At 35.6% G+C, this 19,455-nt stretch overlaps 2 protein-coding genes across 2 annotated transcripts; both read right to left on the bottom strand.

Annotated features, from left to right (window-relative positions):
- Positions 1-7,450: 7,450 nt before the first annotated feature.
- LOC130221470 (protein SON-like) lies at positions 7,451-11,068 on the bottom strand. The gene is made up of 3 exons (XM_056453981.1): positions 10,824-11,068; positions 9,483-9,614; positions 7,451-7,618 (listed from the first exon to the last, which is right to left on the bottom strand). Exons 1-3 carry the CDS (start codon positions 11,049-11,051, stop codon positions 7,451-7,453), a joined length of 528 nt encoding a protein of 175 aa, XP_056309956.1. The 5' UTR covers positions 11,052-11,068.
- Positions 11,069-11,070: 2 nt separating this feature from the next.
- Positions 11,071-13,498, bottom strand: LOC130221480 (protein SON-like; the record flags this gene model as incomplete). Its single annotated transcript, XM_056453993.1, has 4 exons — positions 13,479-13,498; positions 13,251-13,417; positions 12,106-12,573; positions 11,071-11,201 (listed from the first exon to the last, which is right to left on the bottom strand). Coding segments are annotated over exons 1-4 (786 nt in total), but the record flags the coding sequence as incomplete, so codon positions are not given.
- Positions 13,499-19,455: the final 5,957 nt, after the last annotated feature.

The raw sequence follows: 19,455 nt of genomic DNA on the forward strand, positions 1-19,455 counted from the left end.
TGGCGTACTCTTCTTATCCTCCCTCTTTATATCTTTTCATCTGTTTTGTGTCTCAGAGGCTGATAAAACATGCGCTCTTTGATCCCAGATGCTTTAAACAGGACTCAGTTCAGCTGATTTAATGTCAGCACAATACTGTACCACCCAGAGATGATCTGATGAAACTTATTTAGGTGGAAAAACATGCAGTTACTCAGAGGAGGATTCTGGAGTCACAACAGCTGTTTTATTTATTTATTATTTTTACATTTGATTAAATTGTATGGTTTGTTAAGATATTTACAATTGGGTAATTAAAACAACAACAACAACAACAACACACATAATAATAATAATAATAAATATTAATAACAACAACAACAATAATAATAAGAACAATAATAATAATAATAATAATAATAATATAATAATAATAAAAATAATAATAATAATATAATAATAAATATAATAACAAATATAATTATTATTATTATTAATAGTAATAATAATAATTATTAATAATAATAAAAATTATAATAATATACATAATGTATTTTGCTTATTGTTATACTAAATTAAAAATCTAAGGAGCCAAACATAAATAAATAAATGTATAAAATGTATAATAAACTTAATATTTAAAATTATTTATTATTATTATTATTAGTATTAAAATAATTATAACACAACAACAAAATAATAATAATAAATAATAATAATAACAACAACAACAACATCAACAACAATAATAATAACAATACAATGATAATAATAACAACAACAACAATAATAACAATAATAATAATAATAATAACAATAATAATAATAATAATAATAATAATAATAATATAATAATAATAATAAATAAGAACAACAACAACAACAACAATAATAACAACAATAATAATAATAATAATAATAATAATAATAATAATAAATAATAATAATAATAATAATATTATTCATAATAAAACAACAACAACACACAAACACAACAACAATAATCATAATAACAACAACAATAATAATGATAATAAGAAGAATAATAACACATAATAATAATAATAATATAACAATAATAATCATATTATTAATAATAATAACAACAACAACAACAACAACAACCACAACAATAATATATATAATAACAATAATAAAATAATAAACAATAATAACAATAACAATAACAATAATAATATAACAATAATAATAATAATAATAATAATATAATAATAATAATAATAATAATAATAAAATAATAATATAATAGTAATAATAACATATAATAATAATAACAATAGTAATGATGAAATATTATTCATTCATTCATTTTCTTTTCAGCTTAGTCCCTTTATTAATCTGGGGTCGCCACAGCGGAATGAACCGCTAACTATCCAGCACATGTTTTACTCAGCGGATGCCCTTCCAGCCGCAACCCATCTCTGGAAAACATCTACACACGCTCGTTCACTATGGACAATTTAGCCTACCTAATTCACCTGTCCTGCATGTCTTTGGACTGTGGGGGAGACCGGAGAAAACGCAAACACACGGAGAACATGCAAACTCCACACAGAAATGCCAACTGACCCAGCTGAGCTCGAACCAGCAACCTTCTGGCTGTGAGGCGACAGCACTACCTACTGCGCCACTGCGTTGCCACATAAAATATAATAATAAGAGGTCATTTATGATTACATCGGTTTATCACTACTAATCATGCGTGGTGCAGAGATTGAATTGGTGTCCCAGTACAAAATACCTTGGAATTTTAATTGGTGATACACTATCTTTTAGTTCTCACATTCAGCAATTGGTGAAAAATGAAAAGTTTTAGGCTTCTGTTTTAGAATTAAGAACTGCCTAGCTTTTGATGCTAAAAAGAAGCTTGTTGATGCAACATTTATGTCGATATTGGACGACAGTGATGTTATCTATATGCATGCTTCGTCTCAGAGTCTGCATGCATTGGATACTGCTTACCATGGTGCACTAAGATGTGTTGTATACTAGGTCGGTTGGTCTGCTTTGTCCATTCGTAGGCTCAAGCATTGGAATATCTTTGTTTACAAATTGGGTTTACTCCCATCATCACTCCAGAATTACATTTGCAAAAATCTGTACTTATGGCCTTCGGTCACAGGGTATTTATTTACTGTCTGTTCTGTCCTAAAGTGCGGACTGAGATGGGATAAAAGGCTTTTAAGTATACGCAGCACCTTCTATATGGAATAATCTGCAAACACGGTTGCAGTTTAAAGAATTGATTTGAAAAAGAAATAGAGTATAACTGATTTAGAAATGGACACACAGGCTTGTAGATGTCTTGATATTGTTGTGTGTTGGTGTGATGCATGTTAACTGTTAATTGTTTTTTGTTTGTTGTCTGTTAGCCATGTGACATGTGTACTGCCTATAATGTTGGCCTATAATGAGATTTTTAATCTCGATGTGTCTTCCTGGTAAAATAATAATAATAATTAAATGTATTTAAATTACATTTGTGATTGAACCACAAAACCAGTCACAACAGCTGATTATTTATTTATTTTTTAATTATTGATGTATGGTTTATTGGGATTTAATTGGATTAGCACAATAGAAGCCATTATTTATTAATTATATCATTTAAGCTATTTTATTTGTATGATTATAAAAGTCTTTTCATTTGTTCTATTTATAGTAGATTTACATTTTTATTAAATTTTAATTTTATAATTACCATTTCTATAATATGTGAGGGCGACGCAGTGGCGCAGTAGGTAGTGCAGTCACTCACAGCAAGAAGGTCGCTGGTTTGAGCCTCTGCTGGGTCAGTTGGCGTTTCTGTGTGGAGTTTGCACGTTCGCCCTGCGTTCGCGTGGGTTTCTCCGGGTGCTCGGGTTTCCCCCACAGTCCAAACATGTGGTACAGGGTGAACTGGGTAGATAAAAATTGTCCGTAGTGTATGTCTGTCAATGAGTGTGTATGGATGTTCCCAGTGATGGGTTGCAGCTGGAAGGGCATCCGCTGTGTAAAAACATGCTGGATAAGTTGGCGGTTCATTCCGCTGTGGCGACCCAGATTAATAAAGGACTAAGCTGAAAAGAAAATGAATGAATAATATGTTGAATGTGTATTTTGGCCCTAAATATATATATTCCTCCTTACTGAAGTGTGTGCATGAATGCGTGTGTGTTTTGTAGACACACATAGTTATACACTGTGTAGTTTTATAACTGTGTGTGTGAAAGAGTGTGTCTATGTGTGTGTGTACTTAACTATTTTATGGACAAATTTAAATCCAAAGGTGAGAAAAACCTCACAAAAACTAAAAAAACTTTCAAAAATATAGTACCAAACTGGTACTATATAAATCATTTTCTTGTAAGCATGCAGAATGATATGTACAAACAGTAAAACTACACCTACCCCTCACAGAAAGCACATATCTACTCAATAGTCTATAAATGTCCCCATTTATATAGTTAAGTAAACAGGTGTTTGTGTGTGTATCTGCTATTGCGTGTTTCCACCAGCAGAGGAAATGGTGGACAAATAATAGCTGCATCGCTGGCGATGACTGAAAACGAGCCATTTATTTCCCACATATGAAGAGATTTACAGTTCTGTGATGCGTCTGGATGTGTCAAATCCAAGTGTTTTGGTTATTATAGTGTAGTAAACTTATAAAGATTTTATGTTTGACTTGAGGCCTGAAGAAAAAGCCCATTGACAATCTTTCCTCCCTGCTGAGATAATAGCTGGAATAAAAGCACCAAGAGCTCCACTGAATAATCCGTGACTCTGATTTCAAGGCTTGCTAATGCAGGGAATGTTTTCACCCATTTCTATTCATTTATTTGCATTATTGCAATCAGTTTGTGAAGATATGATCATATACACATAATTAAGATTAATATAGTCTTGAAAAGTGTGTTGCTGAGGAGAGAAGCAGTCAGAAACACTTCAGCTTTTAGCAACAGACACTTTTATTTCACTTTCATTGTCAAAAGCATTACATCTTCTCACAAATGCACGCTGATGTGTCTCTCAGTGACCCAAAACATATTTTACAAAAGCATTCTGACTTATCTAATAATAATTTTGTAAAAAAATAAAATAAAAGCAAAGTTGTCAACTTGAGGGGCTTCAAACATGCGGATCAAAATATTTATACACCTTCAAAATGTTGTAAATAATAATTATTCATTCATTCATTCATTCATTCATCATTTTCCTTCGGCTTAGTCCCTTTTAATCCAGGGTCACCACAGCGGAATGAACCGCCAACTATTCCAGCATATGTTTTACACAGCGGATGCCCTTCCAGCTGCAACCCAGTACTGGAAAACACCCATACACACTCATTCTCTGACACACACACACACACTATAGTCAATTTAGTTTATCAGTTCCCCTATAGCGCATGTGTTTGGACTCTGAGGGAAACCGGAGCACCTGGAGGAAACCCACACCAACACGGGGAGAACATGCAAACTCCACACAGAAACGACAACTGACCCAGCTGGGACTCGAACCAGCGACCTTCTTGCTGAGAGGCGACAGTGCTAACAAATTAGCCACATGCCTCCCCAATAATAATAATCAATACTAATAATAATTAATAATATAACATCATAATAATAATAAGTATCAGTAATATGCTTTCTGTCTGAAATACTGTCCTATTCACTTAATAAAGGCTAATAATTATTATTAATAAAATAAATAATAGTTATTAATTAAATTATTATTATTAATAATAATAAGAATAATGATAATAACAACAAGCATCATTAATATTAAAATAATACATAACAATAATAATAACAAATATAATAACAATAAATAATAAATAATAATAATCATAATTTAAAATAATAATAATAAATAATAATAATAATAATAATAATAATAATAATAATAATAATACGCATTATTACTAATGAATAATAATAATGAATAATAATAATAATAATAATAATAATAATAATAATAATAATAATTAACAATCATAATTATAACAACAACAACAACAACAACAACATAATAATAATAATAATCATCATCATTATGACTAATTATTAAATAATAATAATAATAAAACTAAAATCATAATAATAATAATAATAATAATAATCATCATCATCACTACTAATTATTAAAATAATTTATAATAATAATAAAAAAAATATATAATAATAATAATAATAAACTAATAATATAATAATAATAATAATAAAAAAATAATAATAACTAAATAATAATAATACGCATTATTACTAATAATAATAAAATTAATAATAATAATTAATAATAATAATTAATAATAAATAATAATAATAATCATCATTATGACTAATTATTAAAATAATAATAATAAAAAACTAATAATAATAATAATAATAATAATAATAATCATCATCATCACTACTAATTATTAAAATAATTTATAATAATAATAAACTAATAATAATAAGAATAATAATAATAAACTAATAATAATAATAATATAAAAAAATAATAATAAACTAATAATAATAATAATACGCATTATTACTAATTAATAATAATAATTAATAATAATAATTAATAATAATAATTAATATAATAATAATAATAATTAACAATCATAATTATAACAACAACAACAACAACACAACAACAACAACAATAATAAATAATTACTACTAACTAACAACTATAATAATAATCATCATCATCATCATCATTACTAATTATTAAAATAATTAATAATAATAATAATTCATAACAATCAATAATAATAATAATAATAATAATAATAATAATAATATAATAATAATAATAATAATAATAAATGTCTATTTGAATGCACTCTTGTGAATGAATGAACCCACAGCATTTCCAGCAGCTCACACACACGTCCTGCTCCCCCTGAGGTGAAAACCATCCTCTGTATATCTGTCTGTGTGTTGAGGAGTTTTATCAGCTCCGCTCGGACATGATCTGCAGCGAGGCCTTCAGGGTCAGTTTGAGGAGAGTGTGAGCAAACTGAGACGCTTCACACTATTCAGATCTCAGAAGAGCTAGCCTCTGCACTGCTTCCATACAGCTGTCACACACACACACACACACAACACACACACATGCCAGATGACAGAGATGAGCCACTCAACTATTCGTGTTTGTATGTGTGTGTGTGCGTATATGTGTGTTTGCAAATGTGTTACATTTTTGCATACGTGTACACACATTTGTGTATGTGGTGTGTTTTGTGAATGTGTGTGAGTGCATGTGGGCATATGCATTTCTTTGTGTGTGTTTGCGTGTGTGTGCATTTGTGTATGTATGTTTGTGCACGCACATTTTGTGTGTATTTGCGTGGTGTGTATTTGTATGTGTTTGCATGTGTGTGTGGGTGCACATTTATGCATGTGCACTTGTGTGTGTGCTTGCATGTGTTTGTGCATGTGGCTTTGTGCATCTGTGTGGTGCATGCACATATGTGTCTGTGCGTTTGTGTGTGTGTGCAAATTTATGCATGTTATTTGTGGTGTGTGTGGGTTGTGTGTGTGTGTGCATGCATGTGCATTTCTTTTGTGTGTGTTTGCGTGTGTGCATGCATGCATGTAATGCATGTGCGTGTGTGTGGATTTCTTTGTGCGTGTTTGTGTTGTGTGCATGCACGTATGTATGTGCGTGTGTGTGCATTTCTTTGTGTGTGTTTGTGTGTGTGCATGCACGTAATGTGCGTGTGTGTGCATTTCTTTGTGTGTGTTTGTGTTGTGTGTGCATGCACGTAATGTATGTGTGTGTGGCATTCTTTGTGTGCATGCATGTAATTATGTGTGTGTGTGTGCATTTCTTTGTGTGTGTTTGTGTGTGCATGCATGTAATGTATGTGTGTGTGTGTGTATTTCTTTGTGTGTGTTTGTGTGTGCATGCATGTAATGTATGTGTGTGTGTGCATTTCTTTGTGTGTGTTTGCGTGTGTGCATGCACGTAATGTATGTGGGTGTGTGTGCATTTCTTTGTGTGCATGCATGTAATGTATGTGTGTGTGTGCATTTCTTTGTGTGTGTTTGTGTGTGCTGCATGTAATGTATGTGTGTGTGTGTGTATTTCTTTGTGTGTGTGGTGGATGCATGTAATGTATGCGTGTGTGTGCATTTCTTTGTGTGTGTTTGTGTGTGCTGCATGCAGTAATGTATGGTGTGTGCATTTTTTTTGTGTGTGCATGCATGTTATGTATGTGCGTGTGTGTGCATTTCTTTGTGTGGACATTTATGTATGTGAATGTGCATTTTGTGTCTATGAGTGTGTGTGTGTATCTGTACATTTTTGGTGTGGTGTGTTTGCATGTGTGTTGTCATTGTGTGTGTAGGTCTGTGTGTGTGTGTGTGTGTGTGTGTGCAGGTCCAAGCTTATAGCGGATGCATTTCAGGAACCAAACACTGACTTGAAAGGAGCTTCAGGAAAGACACTGTCGCTGTCCTTGCTGGTTTCCTCAGTCGTTGATGAACTGGATGCAGACTTTTTTTCTGCTTTCCTCCACCGGCACCCATTCTCCATAGGCTCCGTCTCCCTCCTTCTTTCTGTGCTGAGAGCCAGACGACACTGGGAACTCCTTAGCAAAGGCTGCTTCTGTTCGGACGCCCGGCTTTATTGAGGTGTTCTGGAGGAGAAGAGGATTAATGGCAGAGAGAGATGATAAAATCAGCATTAGTTGTTGAATAACTTTTTAAAGGGGGGCTATTATGCCCCTTTTTACAAGATGTAAAATAAGTCTCTGATGTCCCTAGAGTGTGTGTGTGAAGTTTGAGCTTAAAAAAAACACCACAAACAATGTTTTATAACTCTTTGAAACTGATGCTTTTAGGGTTTGATCCTGATTGTGGCGTTTTGGTGACTGTCACTTTAAATTCAAATGAGATTGTGCTGTTTTCAAAAGAGGGCGGAGCTACAAATGCCTGTGTCAGATTCAAAAACAGGGATAATGTCCTACACTGATGTAATTTGATGATAGCACTGGTAATTTAAATGCAATTGCTTTCACAATTAAATATCCATTATTGATAAACTAAAAAAATAAATAAACAAATATATATGTGTATGTATATGTATATATATTAAATATAATATATATATATATTATATATATATAATTATTATATATATATATATATATATGGTCACACTTTATTTTGATGGTCCATTTGTTGAATTTAAGTTACATTGCAACTAATTCTCATTAGATTATAAGTAGACTGTTAGATTGGGGTTAGGGTAAGGTTTGGGGTTAGTGTAAGTTGACATGTACTTGAAAAGTTTCTTGTGGTCAGTTAAACGTCTGTTGAAGGAGCAGTATCAACAGATATTAAGCAGACAGTCTACTAATACTCAAATGGACCATCAAAATAAAGTGCTACCATATATATATTTAATATATATATATATATATATATATATATATATATATATATATATATATATATATATATATAAATATATATATATATATATATATTGAAATATAATTTAATATCGAATCAAATGCTCTTAGTTTAACCTCTAATTTAGTTAAATATTAGGTGTCTGCATAACATGTATTTTTTTCAAATTGTCAATTTTTAGTTTTCTCTATTTTGAGCTGTGCTAAACATGAGACTATTAATAATAGTTTTTCTTTTATTTTTTACAAATGCTCATTAAAATGCATCAAAATATTAAAAGTTTCATTGAAAATACAATAAAAGAATCTTTAAAATAAAGTTCATTTCAACACGTTATAATACATTTGAGGTAAAATGCAAGCTTAATGACCCCCAACATAAAAATTCTTAAAAACAGTGCAGTTAAATTATTAATTTAGATGATAAATATGTAATAGCTAACTTTAAAAAAAAATCCAACTTAAAAAGACATGCTTTGATGTAAAATGAAACAAAAAACTAAATCAATGCTACAAGTGAATGAAGGCGTGTAAGACAGCCTCTCCTGATTGCATCACCCATTATTGCTGTATATTTATTTTATTTTTTAAATATCTTATTTTATACAATTTTGCTGTTTATTTTTTTTTTGTTTCTTGTCTTTACTGTTTTTTTATCATTACTGTTAATATACTAGAAAGTGTATTTAGGGGTTTTTAAGTGGGTTATATATAAAAAATATCTATATGTAGTATAAACAATATCTGTACTTGGCATAAATACAAAGGGAAAAAAAACAAGTGAATGAAGGCATCATCACAGTTTTATATTATATACAGAATACAAAACAAATGCTTATTTTATGATATCTAAAAGTAAAAGATTGTACAATTAAATATAAATAAAGAAATTAATTAATTAAAGAAATACATTAAATTAATAATAATTAAATTAATAAAGTAAAGAAATAAAATGTTTTAAAGCAAATCGTGGGGAATAATTTATATGCTATTTAATTATTAAAATCTTCCATTTAAAGTATGAATAACTAATATGAATCAGTAGTGTGAATAAGTGCAGTGACGTGAAAAAACGTGCGTCTCTTACCCCAAGACTGAATGCAATGCCCTTATTCTCCTTAAGAGAAGCTCCGAACAGCTTCTCATCCTCCTCATCATCCGACACATGTGGTTTAGCGATGGCCATCTCTTCCTTACTCTCAGCAATTTTCTTGCATCTCTGAAGAATTAAATAAAAATGTTAAGTGCACATCAAGTTAATGATGGGAGAAACAACGCGTTTTAAAATATCGAAACAGTTAAACAAGTTGCTTTGCAGAATGATTCACTGTTTCCAAGTATTCAAAACACTAAATGCTAGCGACACCTGCTGGTCAGATTCGTGTAAATGCAGCAAAAGCACTTATTTAAAGGTGACCTATTATGTCCCTTTTTACGAGATGTAAAATAAGTCTCTGACATCCCTAGAACGTGTGTGAAGTTGAGTTTGAAGTGTTGTGATCCGGCACGGTACCAGAATACTTTAAGCCCTGCAGCTTTTACAACCATAGATAGACAACATAGCGAAGATAAAAGTGAAATAACAGCACTTACGATCACAGAAATTGAATAATCAATAATCAGTCTTCATTACATCAATTTAAAATACCATGTCTTTAAAGACGATGAACTTTCATTCCATTATGGCCAAACTTTGCAATAACTCAACATTGCAGATCCTGTGATGTGACTATTGTGGATGCGCATGTTGCAGTTTCGATGCATAATGAACAGCGCTGCTTATTTAACTTTTATCTTTGCTCTGTTGTAATTTATTATGATTTATGCAAACGCACTGCATAGGAAAACGCTTGATCATCACAATCAATCTAAACCAGGGGTCACCAAACTTGTTCCTGGAGGGCAGATTTTAGCTCCAACTCTAATCAAACATACCTCAACAAGCTAATCAAGGGTTACTAGGTATACTTGAAACATCCAAGCAGGTGTGTTGAGGCAAGTTGGAGCTAAACTCTGCAGGGACACTGGCCCTCCAGGACCGAGATTGGTGACCCCTGATCTAAATGAAGGAATTCTTTCGAAATACAGCTATTATTTAATTAAAATTGTATTTATATAACTATCTATATCGCAGAATAGCAAAATATTGCAGTGTTAAATTGTTCCAATATCATGCAGCCCTAATTACAACCAGAAATAAGTACAATAGAGCAAAGACAAAAGAGAAATAACAGCCTTTATGGGTACAGAAATCGAATAATCTAATGTAAAATCACAATGCAGTCTTCATCGTATAAATTCGAAATATTATGGCTTTAAACATTACTTGATACATGACATGGCTTAAAAACTGCAATAACTCAACACTGCAGATGCAATGATGTGGATGCGCACATTGCAATATCGATGCAGAATGATTCGCTCTTACCTCTGTTAGCTCTTTAATGCTGAAGCTGTTCGCCTGCTTTGTGACTTTCTTTTTGGCCTCTTCAATACTGGCGAGGTTTGGTGTGGCAGAAGACGGTGGTTTGTTGACGATGGTGGGCAACGGGGCCAATTGTGGGAAAGAGGCTAAGGCACCGATGCTGGACAGAGCGGCAGTCATGGTGGCGGCAGTCATGCTTGCCACAGCAGCATTCATAGCCATGTTCGGCATTACTGGCAAAGACAAGGACGCGGGAGTTTGCGTTTGGCAAGGGCAGCTGAAGAATAGCTCTGGGTCTGAGACTGTCCGGGATGGGTACACCAGCTTTGGCACACATGGCAGCAGCGTTAGCCTTCGCTATTTCCAGCAACTGATCCTTATCTGGATTTCAAAACAGAGAGAAGAGCAGAGGAATAAACTGGTCAAAATGTGGAATGAGCATGGGACGATAACCGGTTTCAAGGTTTATTCAATATGGAAACTATTTCATCAGATGAATTGAATATCTCTATTTGGAATAATGAATAGCTTTAGAGTGAATCATGCATTAAACATAATAAACAATCTACGAGCATAGATCAACACAACAGAGACAAAGATACAAATGAAATGAACAGTGTTTTATGGTTTTCTGTGGAGTCAGTATTCAGGTACAGTAAAGGGGCACTCACATTTCGCTACCCAAACTATGTCCGGGCGCATTCTCCGGTTTGTTTGACAAGTGTGAGTGCTCTGAATCAGTCTCACTGTTCAATGAACGCAAACTGCATCCCAAATGACTCCACTGGGCTGCGCTTCTCTTCTTTTAAACTGAACAGCGCATCATTGATGACGTAAGCATGCTCGGCTCGGATGCAATGCGAGTACAGGCCGTCGGGTCAGAGGGGAGGGGGGACAAGCGTGCTTCAGCCTGGTTTAAGGCAACTGTACATAGTGTGAGTACACCCTAAGAACTTTTAGATATTTGAACTAGAAACAATACAAAGAAAAGCATTTATTTGCATTGTGATTATTCGATTTCTGTATCTGAATACTGTTAGACTCCCTGAAAATCATCAAACTATCTTGTAAAACTGTATTTATATCGCAATATTTATTGGAGAAAGATAAAATATCGCAATATCAGATTTTTCCAATATCGTGCAGCCCTATATCCAAGGTTATCGTACCATCAGAATCTTATACCTGCCAATGCCTAATGTTGAAAGGATATATTGATATATTCCTAAAACTACACATTTCATAACTTCAAACATTTAAAATAACTTAAAAAATATCTGTGTACCAAGTTCTGTAAGTCGTGGAGGAGTCTTGCTGGTGCTCCGTCGAGTTCTGGATGTGGATCTTTTCTTCCGGAGAATGAGCACCGGAGACCGGCTGGGCTCCCGTTTCCATCGGTCCCTCTGACTCAGACTTCCGAATCCTCTTCTCCATCTCGAACCCGACCGGGATCTCCTCCTCGAACGCGAGCGCGACCTCTTTCTCGATTTGGAGCGTCTACTTCTGTCAGGAGTTCGGGATTTCTTCCTTCGGCCCTGCGAACGAGACCTCGACCTTTTCTTCTTTGGTGACTTTGATTTTGAGCGTTTGCTCCTCGTCCTGGACTTGTGTGATTTTCTTTCAGAAGACTTCGACCTGGATTTTCTTTTTTGGAAGCTGATCGTTTGGATCTGGAGGAGGTTTTTGGATTGGGAGATTTTGATGAGTTGGCTGAAGTCTCTGTGGTGGTTGTTGGATTCGCGCTGGGTTCTTTCTTGTCAGGATTGGCAGAACACTCTGGATCAATTTTGAGCGTTGACGGTTCTTCATGCACACTGGCCATTTCCAAAGGCACCTCAGGTGTAATGCACTTTTGGGAAGACTTGGGTGGTTCTGCCAACAAGGGAATTGGACGCCAAGAACCGGAGGCGCCAACAGTGTTAAATCCAGCATTGGGAGCAGCGTCAATCAAAGTGCACTCAGAGTTCACAGTTAGATTTTCTCCATCTTTATTTGTGTCAGAACTTTTATTACTGTCCACAGCATGATTCTTTGATCATTTTCAATCGGTCTATCTTTTGATTTGAAACGGACCTTGATTTTTGGAGATTTGCCTTCTGCTTTGAGATTTACTCCTACATCGGAGAGCGTGACCTAGATGCAGACTTCTGTTCCTTCTCAAGATCACAACAGACCTTGGATCTCGGTCGTCTGGAGCGTGACCTGGATCTTGAATGTTTCCTTTTCACAGAACGAGACCTGGATCGATCCTTGCGTCTCTTTGACCTTGATCTGCTTCTCTCTCTAGGCTGATGAGAACTCTTTTTGGAGTTATTTCTAGAGCGTGAGGTGACTTCGAACGCCGCTGTCGTTTCGCAGACCGTGATCTGGATCTGTGTCCTGACCTCCGTTTTGGTGATCTAGATCTGCTTCCTCTGGAGACATCCTTACTTTTAGATGCTCTGCTGGAGCTTCCTTTCTTTTCCTTGGGTCTTTCTTTTTCTGTGCTTTTGCGGACCGAAGTCTCCATCTTGGGAATAATGTCGGGTAGCTCCTGAGGCTTATCAACAGCAGATTTGTCTTTGAGCTCAGTCTTACCTGCTGACTTTGTATTGTCACTAGAAGGTTTGATTCAGATTCAGAATCCGATGCTGAAGAGCTTTCGGATCGAGAGCTGACCTCTTGGCTTTGTCAGGCATCTTTGCTCTTTTTCTTCTTCTTTTCGCTTCTTTTTCTTTCCCGCTTCAGATAAACACAAAATCAAAGAGAAGAATTAGCAGATTACGAACAAAGAGTATGCCAACAATCACAAAGACACCTTTAAAGGCACAATATGCAAATGTTTTTCATTAAAATATACCCAAAAACACTAGAACAATGTTATACAGCGAGAGCATACGTTTTCAACATGTCACCATTTTTCTCAGAAAACATATTTCTAAAGGTGCTGCTGACTTGAAATTTTCACCGGATGTAACAACCAAATAAATCCATATATGAAAGAAAACAAAAGTAATTAGTTTACAAATTAAGTCTTATGTAATAAAATAAAATGACGCAGGAAAAAAGTATTAAACACATGAAGGAAGGGAGATGTAATTCAGCAGTGAAAGCCCAGACAGCAGCAGAAATCTCTCAGTAGTTCATCAGCAACCCTCAGTGTAAATGAATATCCGCTGCTTCACTGTGATGTTCAGACCCCCACTGCGTTAACTGCATCAGCTAAACTCTCCCACTCTATCTTTTTCTTTTGTTATTAATCCGGAGGACAAACCTGCAAATAACACAATTTTTATCTGGTCTACATCCGAAAGGAGCACCTCCAATTCACATTCTGTGAAGTTTCTCTTTGCTTGCTTTTTTGTTTGGTTTTGCCAAAATAGACTCATTACCATATTATTAGGGGGAGGAGGCAGGGAGGGGTTTTGCGCTCATGCACGTGCGCTCAGTTTCACGTTAATTTGGTTGTACAAAGAGAATATGCGTGGGATTCAGCTGTACGCAGTGTTTTATACATCTGAATTTTTTACTGTGTATGCACATTTACAGCTTTGTCTGTACGCAATGTTTTGGTATTGATTCAACGCAAGTCTTCGTACATGAGGCCCCTGGTGAGCAAATAAGTACATTTTCCATCCCACTAAAGGCTTCTTTCTCATGATGTAGTTCAACAAAAGATATACCACATGACCTCAGCATTGTTCTCCATGTCACTTCTGTGCGTGTTTGGTTTAAGACGTAGTTGGACAAAACTTGTACTGTGATTCTCCTTTTGTTAATCATGCAGTGTGAACCCCCCCACCCCCTGTCGCTGGTCCTCTTGCAGTGCAAACAAAGCAGCGGACGGAACGCTAGCCCAGATCGTCACACAGTGTGAAAACATCTGTGCCGCGACTACTTTGAAAATCGTGCAGTCCGAACCTCCGCATTACTGTAAATTTACAGCATTACGTATATTTTGTAAGTGAAAAAAGATCTGCATCACACACCTTTCTTGGTTCTGCTTGTCAGACCTCCGTGTCTGAGCTGCTGCCTTTTCCTTCTTTGCGTTTTCTTCTCTTCTTTTTGCTCTTGTGTTTTTTGTGCTTTTTACTTTTCCTGTGTTTAGTGCTAGTGTCCTCTTTACCGTGGTCATCTTGGACGTCAATATGTGTGACTTTATCTGTAGTGAAGACAAGCATGTATTAGTGAGCGGATATATGACAGAAAGCAAGAAATAAGGTAAACGTAGTGAAGACTGACCTGTTGGTGAGTTTGTTTGTCTTCATTAATTTATCTTCTTTTGTCTCTGTCACAGGTTCAGGCTGTGGCTCATCTGTAACACTGAATGACAACATTTTGAACTAATTAGAGACACAGTTTAGAGACAAAATGATCAGCTTTTCTAATAACGTCATTTATTTTGTCTTTGCCATGATAACAGCACATAATATTTGACAACATACTAGTGTTCAGCCTAATGTGCAATTTAAGGGTCTCCCTAGGTTAATTAGGATAAATACTTGGACAACAGTGGTTTGTTCTGTAGCAATTGAACAAAAAAAAATCAGTTTTTATGACAAGCAGTGGAACATTATTTCAACCCATTTATTTGGATTTTTGTTATGTATGAGCTTGTCAAACTATTTTATACACTCACTGGCCGCTTTATTAGGTACACCTTACTAGTACCAGGTTGGACCCCATTTTGCCTTCAGAACTGCCTTAATCCTTCATGGAATAGATTCAAAAAGGTACTGGAATATTCCTCAGAGATTTTGCTCCATATTGACATGATAGCCACACACAGATTTGTTGGCTGCACATCATGATGCCAATCTCCCGTTCCACTACATCCCAAAGGTGCTCTATTGGATTGAGAGCTGGTGACTGTGGAGGCCATTTGAGTACAGTGAACTCATTGTCATGTTCAAGAAACCAGTCTGAGATGATTGGCGCTTTATGACATGGTGCGTTATCCTGCTGGAAGTAGCCATCAGAAGATGGAGGACACTGTGCTCATAAAGGGATGGACATGGTCAGCAACAATACTCAGGTAGGCTGTGGTGTTGACACGATGCTCAATTGATACTATGGGCACAAAGTGTGCCAAGAAAATCTCCCCCACACCATTACACCACCACCACCAGCCTGAACTACTGATACAAGGCAGGATGGATCCATGCTTTCATGTTGTTGATGTCAAATTCTGAGCCGAGCATCTGAATGTGGCAGCAGAAATGGAGACTCATCAGACCAGGCAACGTTTCTCCAATCTTCTATTGTCCAGTTTTGGTGAGCCTGTGTGAATTGTAGCCTCAGTTTCCTGTTCTTAGCTGACAGGAGCGGCACCCGGGTTGTGGTCTTCTGCTGCTGTAGCCCATCCGCCTCAAGGTTGGACGTGTTGTGTGTTCAGAGATGCTCTTCTGCAGACCTCGGTTGTAACGAGTGCTTATTTGAGTTACTGTTGCCTTTTTATCAGCTGGAACCAGTCTGGCCATTCTCCTCTGACATCAACAAGGCATTTGCGCCCAACAGAACTGTCGCTCACTGGATATTTCCTCTTTGATGGTTGTGCGTGAAATCCCAGTAGATCAGCAGTTTCTGAAATACTCAGACCAGCCCGTCTGGCACCAACAAACATGCCACGTTCAAAGTCACTTAAATCCCCTTTCTTCCCCATTCTGATGCTAGCTTTGAACTGCAGCAGATCGTCTTGACCATGTCTACATGCCTAAATGCATTGAGTTGCTGCCATGTGATTGGCTGATTGGAAATGTGCGCTAACGAGCAGTTGGACAGGTGTACCTCATAAAGTGGCCGGTAAGTGTATATAAAACACTACATATCACAAAGACTGTTTCAAAAATAAATGCTAAATGAATCAATTATGAACTCCATACATACAACATACATGTAAAGACGCTCTCATATTGTTAGTTTTTTCATATCAGTAATTTATTCTGAATATTATTTTAACTGAGCTTCAGATGAAGTAAATCAATAAACTGAATAAAGTTAATAATTCTGTCACAGCGTCACTATCCGACAACTACTTCAAAAGGTCACATAGTTATGGAGTAAGTTATGGAGTATATAATTATCAGTTGAGGTAAAGATTATTTTATTTCACACATTCTGAATTTCTCTTTAATTACATAATTTCAGAAAAGTATTCTTGGCTAATTTTAAATAGTGAAATCATATTAGCAGCCAATGACTATCAAAATACAACATTGTTCAGTTAATTAAATAGTTTTGAAGTCATAAAGTGTGATTTCAGTCCGAATACAAGTACCATGGTAAACAATATAGAGAGCATGTCACAAGTTGTCAAGTCACGAATGTGCATATATAAAACCAGCTTTACCTCAATCCAATACATACAGGTAAAGAAAATGCTCTCATAGCATCAGTTTTGTCAAATCAGTAATTTTAGTCTGAATATTAATTTAATCGACATGAAGTAAATTACTAAATTGAACATTTCTGTCACAGCTATGTATCCAGCAAACTATTATTATTAATTAACACTGTTATATATTACTTCAAACTGTTAGAAAGTCATGGTGCATATAAATATCAACGAGTTAACCATAACATATTAATAAAAGCATCATTATAAATGTTTACATCAGAAAACACACAAACCATTGTAATGCTGAAGTATTATTAGGAACATGCAATTACAATATATCATCATTGTTTCATTCGGTAGCGTGGTAAATGTCACAATACCATGGTATTACCACCTAATACTGTATATACTATAACGTTACTTCCTGCAGCATTTTCTGCATAGCAACAAACACACGACGACCAAAGGTAGCGTTCAATGCGCAAATACACAATTTCCAGCGTCTAATATGTCAACAGTGTTTCACTGTGTGCAGTTTGTGTAACGTTAGCGTTAACATACCTGCTAATGTTTGCTAACCGGCTAGAAACAAATGAACGCGTTAATGACGAGTCCGCAGTATAGTAACTCACGCGCTAAGCATTGAACACTGTACCTGTTTTCTTGGGTTTCATCTTCGATTTCTTTAATCTTATTCATTACAAAATCCCTGAAAATCTGCTCGATATTGGTCGCCATCACAGTATTAGCGTTGTTGAGTCCACCAGTATCCCAGAATGCCCAGAATGCTTCTTCCTCCCGTCACCACAGCGACAGAGCGCGGCGTATACGAATGGGGGAAAATGCAGCTAAACAGCTCATAATAATATTACCAGAATAAAGTTTGTCCTTTGAATAAACGCTAAATAAACGCTAGTTAATTATAGTTTATATAATTTGGCGAACAACGCAACGCGACAAATCAAACTATTTTATACGTTACTGAGACGATCAACACAATTTTGGTGAATTCATTCATTTTCCTTCAGCTAAGTCCCTTATTTATCAGGGGTCGCCACAGCGGAATGAACCAACAATACCAGCATAAGTTTTACACAGCAGATGCCCTTTTAGCCGCAACCCAGTACTGGGAAACACACAGACACACATTAACACACACTCATACACTACGGCCAATTTAGTTCATCAATTCCCCTATAGGCGCATGTTTTGGACTCCCCCAACACGGGGAGAACATGCAACTCCACACAGAAATGCCAACTGACCCGGACTCGATTCAGCAACCTTATTGCTGAGGACACCCTGCTGAAAAAAACAGCTTAAATTTAGCTGGTGACCAGCCTGGTTTTAGCCCATTTTCAGGCTGGTTTCATACATTTTCAGCCCGGTTTTAGCTGGTCAGGCTGAGAGATGTCCAGTTAAAACCAGCTTGACCTGAGAGACCGGACGAAGCCAGCTATGTTCATCTTAAACCAGGCTGGTCAAGCTGGTTTTAGATGGTTTTAGCTGGTTATTTTCCAGCCTGACCAGCTAAGATCAGGCTGGAAATGTCTAATCCAGTCTTGAAATATCCAAAACCCTTGTAAAACCAGGCTGGTCAACCAGCTAAAACCAGTCAACCAGCCTTGGCTGGTTTATGCTTTTTTTTTCAGCAGTGCAGTGCTAACCACTTAGACACAGTGCCGCCTTTGTAATAATAATACTAATAATAATATAATTAAAATAAAAAAATAAAAGGTTTATTGTGTAAGAATAATAATCTTATATTTTATTTTGTCACGCTTTTTTTCAGCTTCTTGAACCTTACATCAGGCTTATAATACTTTTAACAACAATAATAATAAGAGAAAAGTGAACATATGGACCAACAATTTAATGCAATGGAAAACTGACAGATTCAAATAAAATATCTTCAAAAGCCTAACTGATAATCCCATTTTACAAAAAAGTATTCATTATCATTCATTAGAGTGGAACATGAGACTGATTCCTGTGACGCTCCAGGGACAGACGAGTCTTCACTGAGGCCAGCTTCCAGCCTCCGCCGCTGAGACTGCAGCTCTGCACAAGACGTTTGGCCAGCGGAGAAATTAAAATGGTCGTGCCCAACTGAGTCTGGTTTCTCTCAAGGTTTTTTTTCTTCACTTCGCCAATTAGTGAAGTTTTTTCCCTCTCTCCGCTGTCGCCACTAGCTTGCATGGTTCGGGATCTGTAGAGCTGCGCATCGTTGGATCTGCTCTTCAGTGTTTGGACTCTCAGTAGTGATTATTAAAACCACACTGAACTGAGCTCAACTAAACTGAACTTAAACACTAAAAA

Source organism: Danio aesculapii, chromosome 1 (assembly GCF_903798145.1).
Source record: "Danio aesculapii chromosome 1, fDanAes4.1, whole genome shotgun sequence".
NCBI classification, from domain to species: Eukaryota; Metazoa; Chordata; class Actinopteri; order Cypriniformes; family Danionidae; genus Danio; species Danio aesculapii.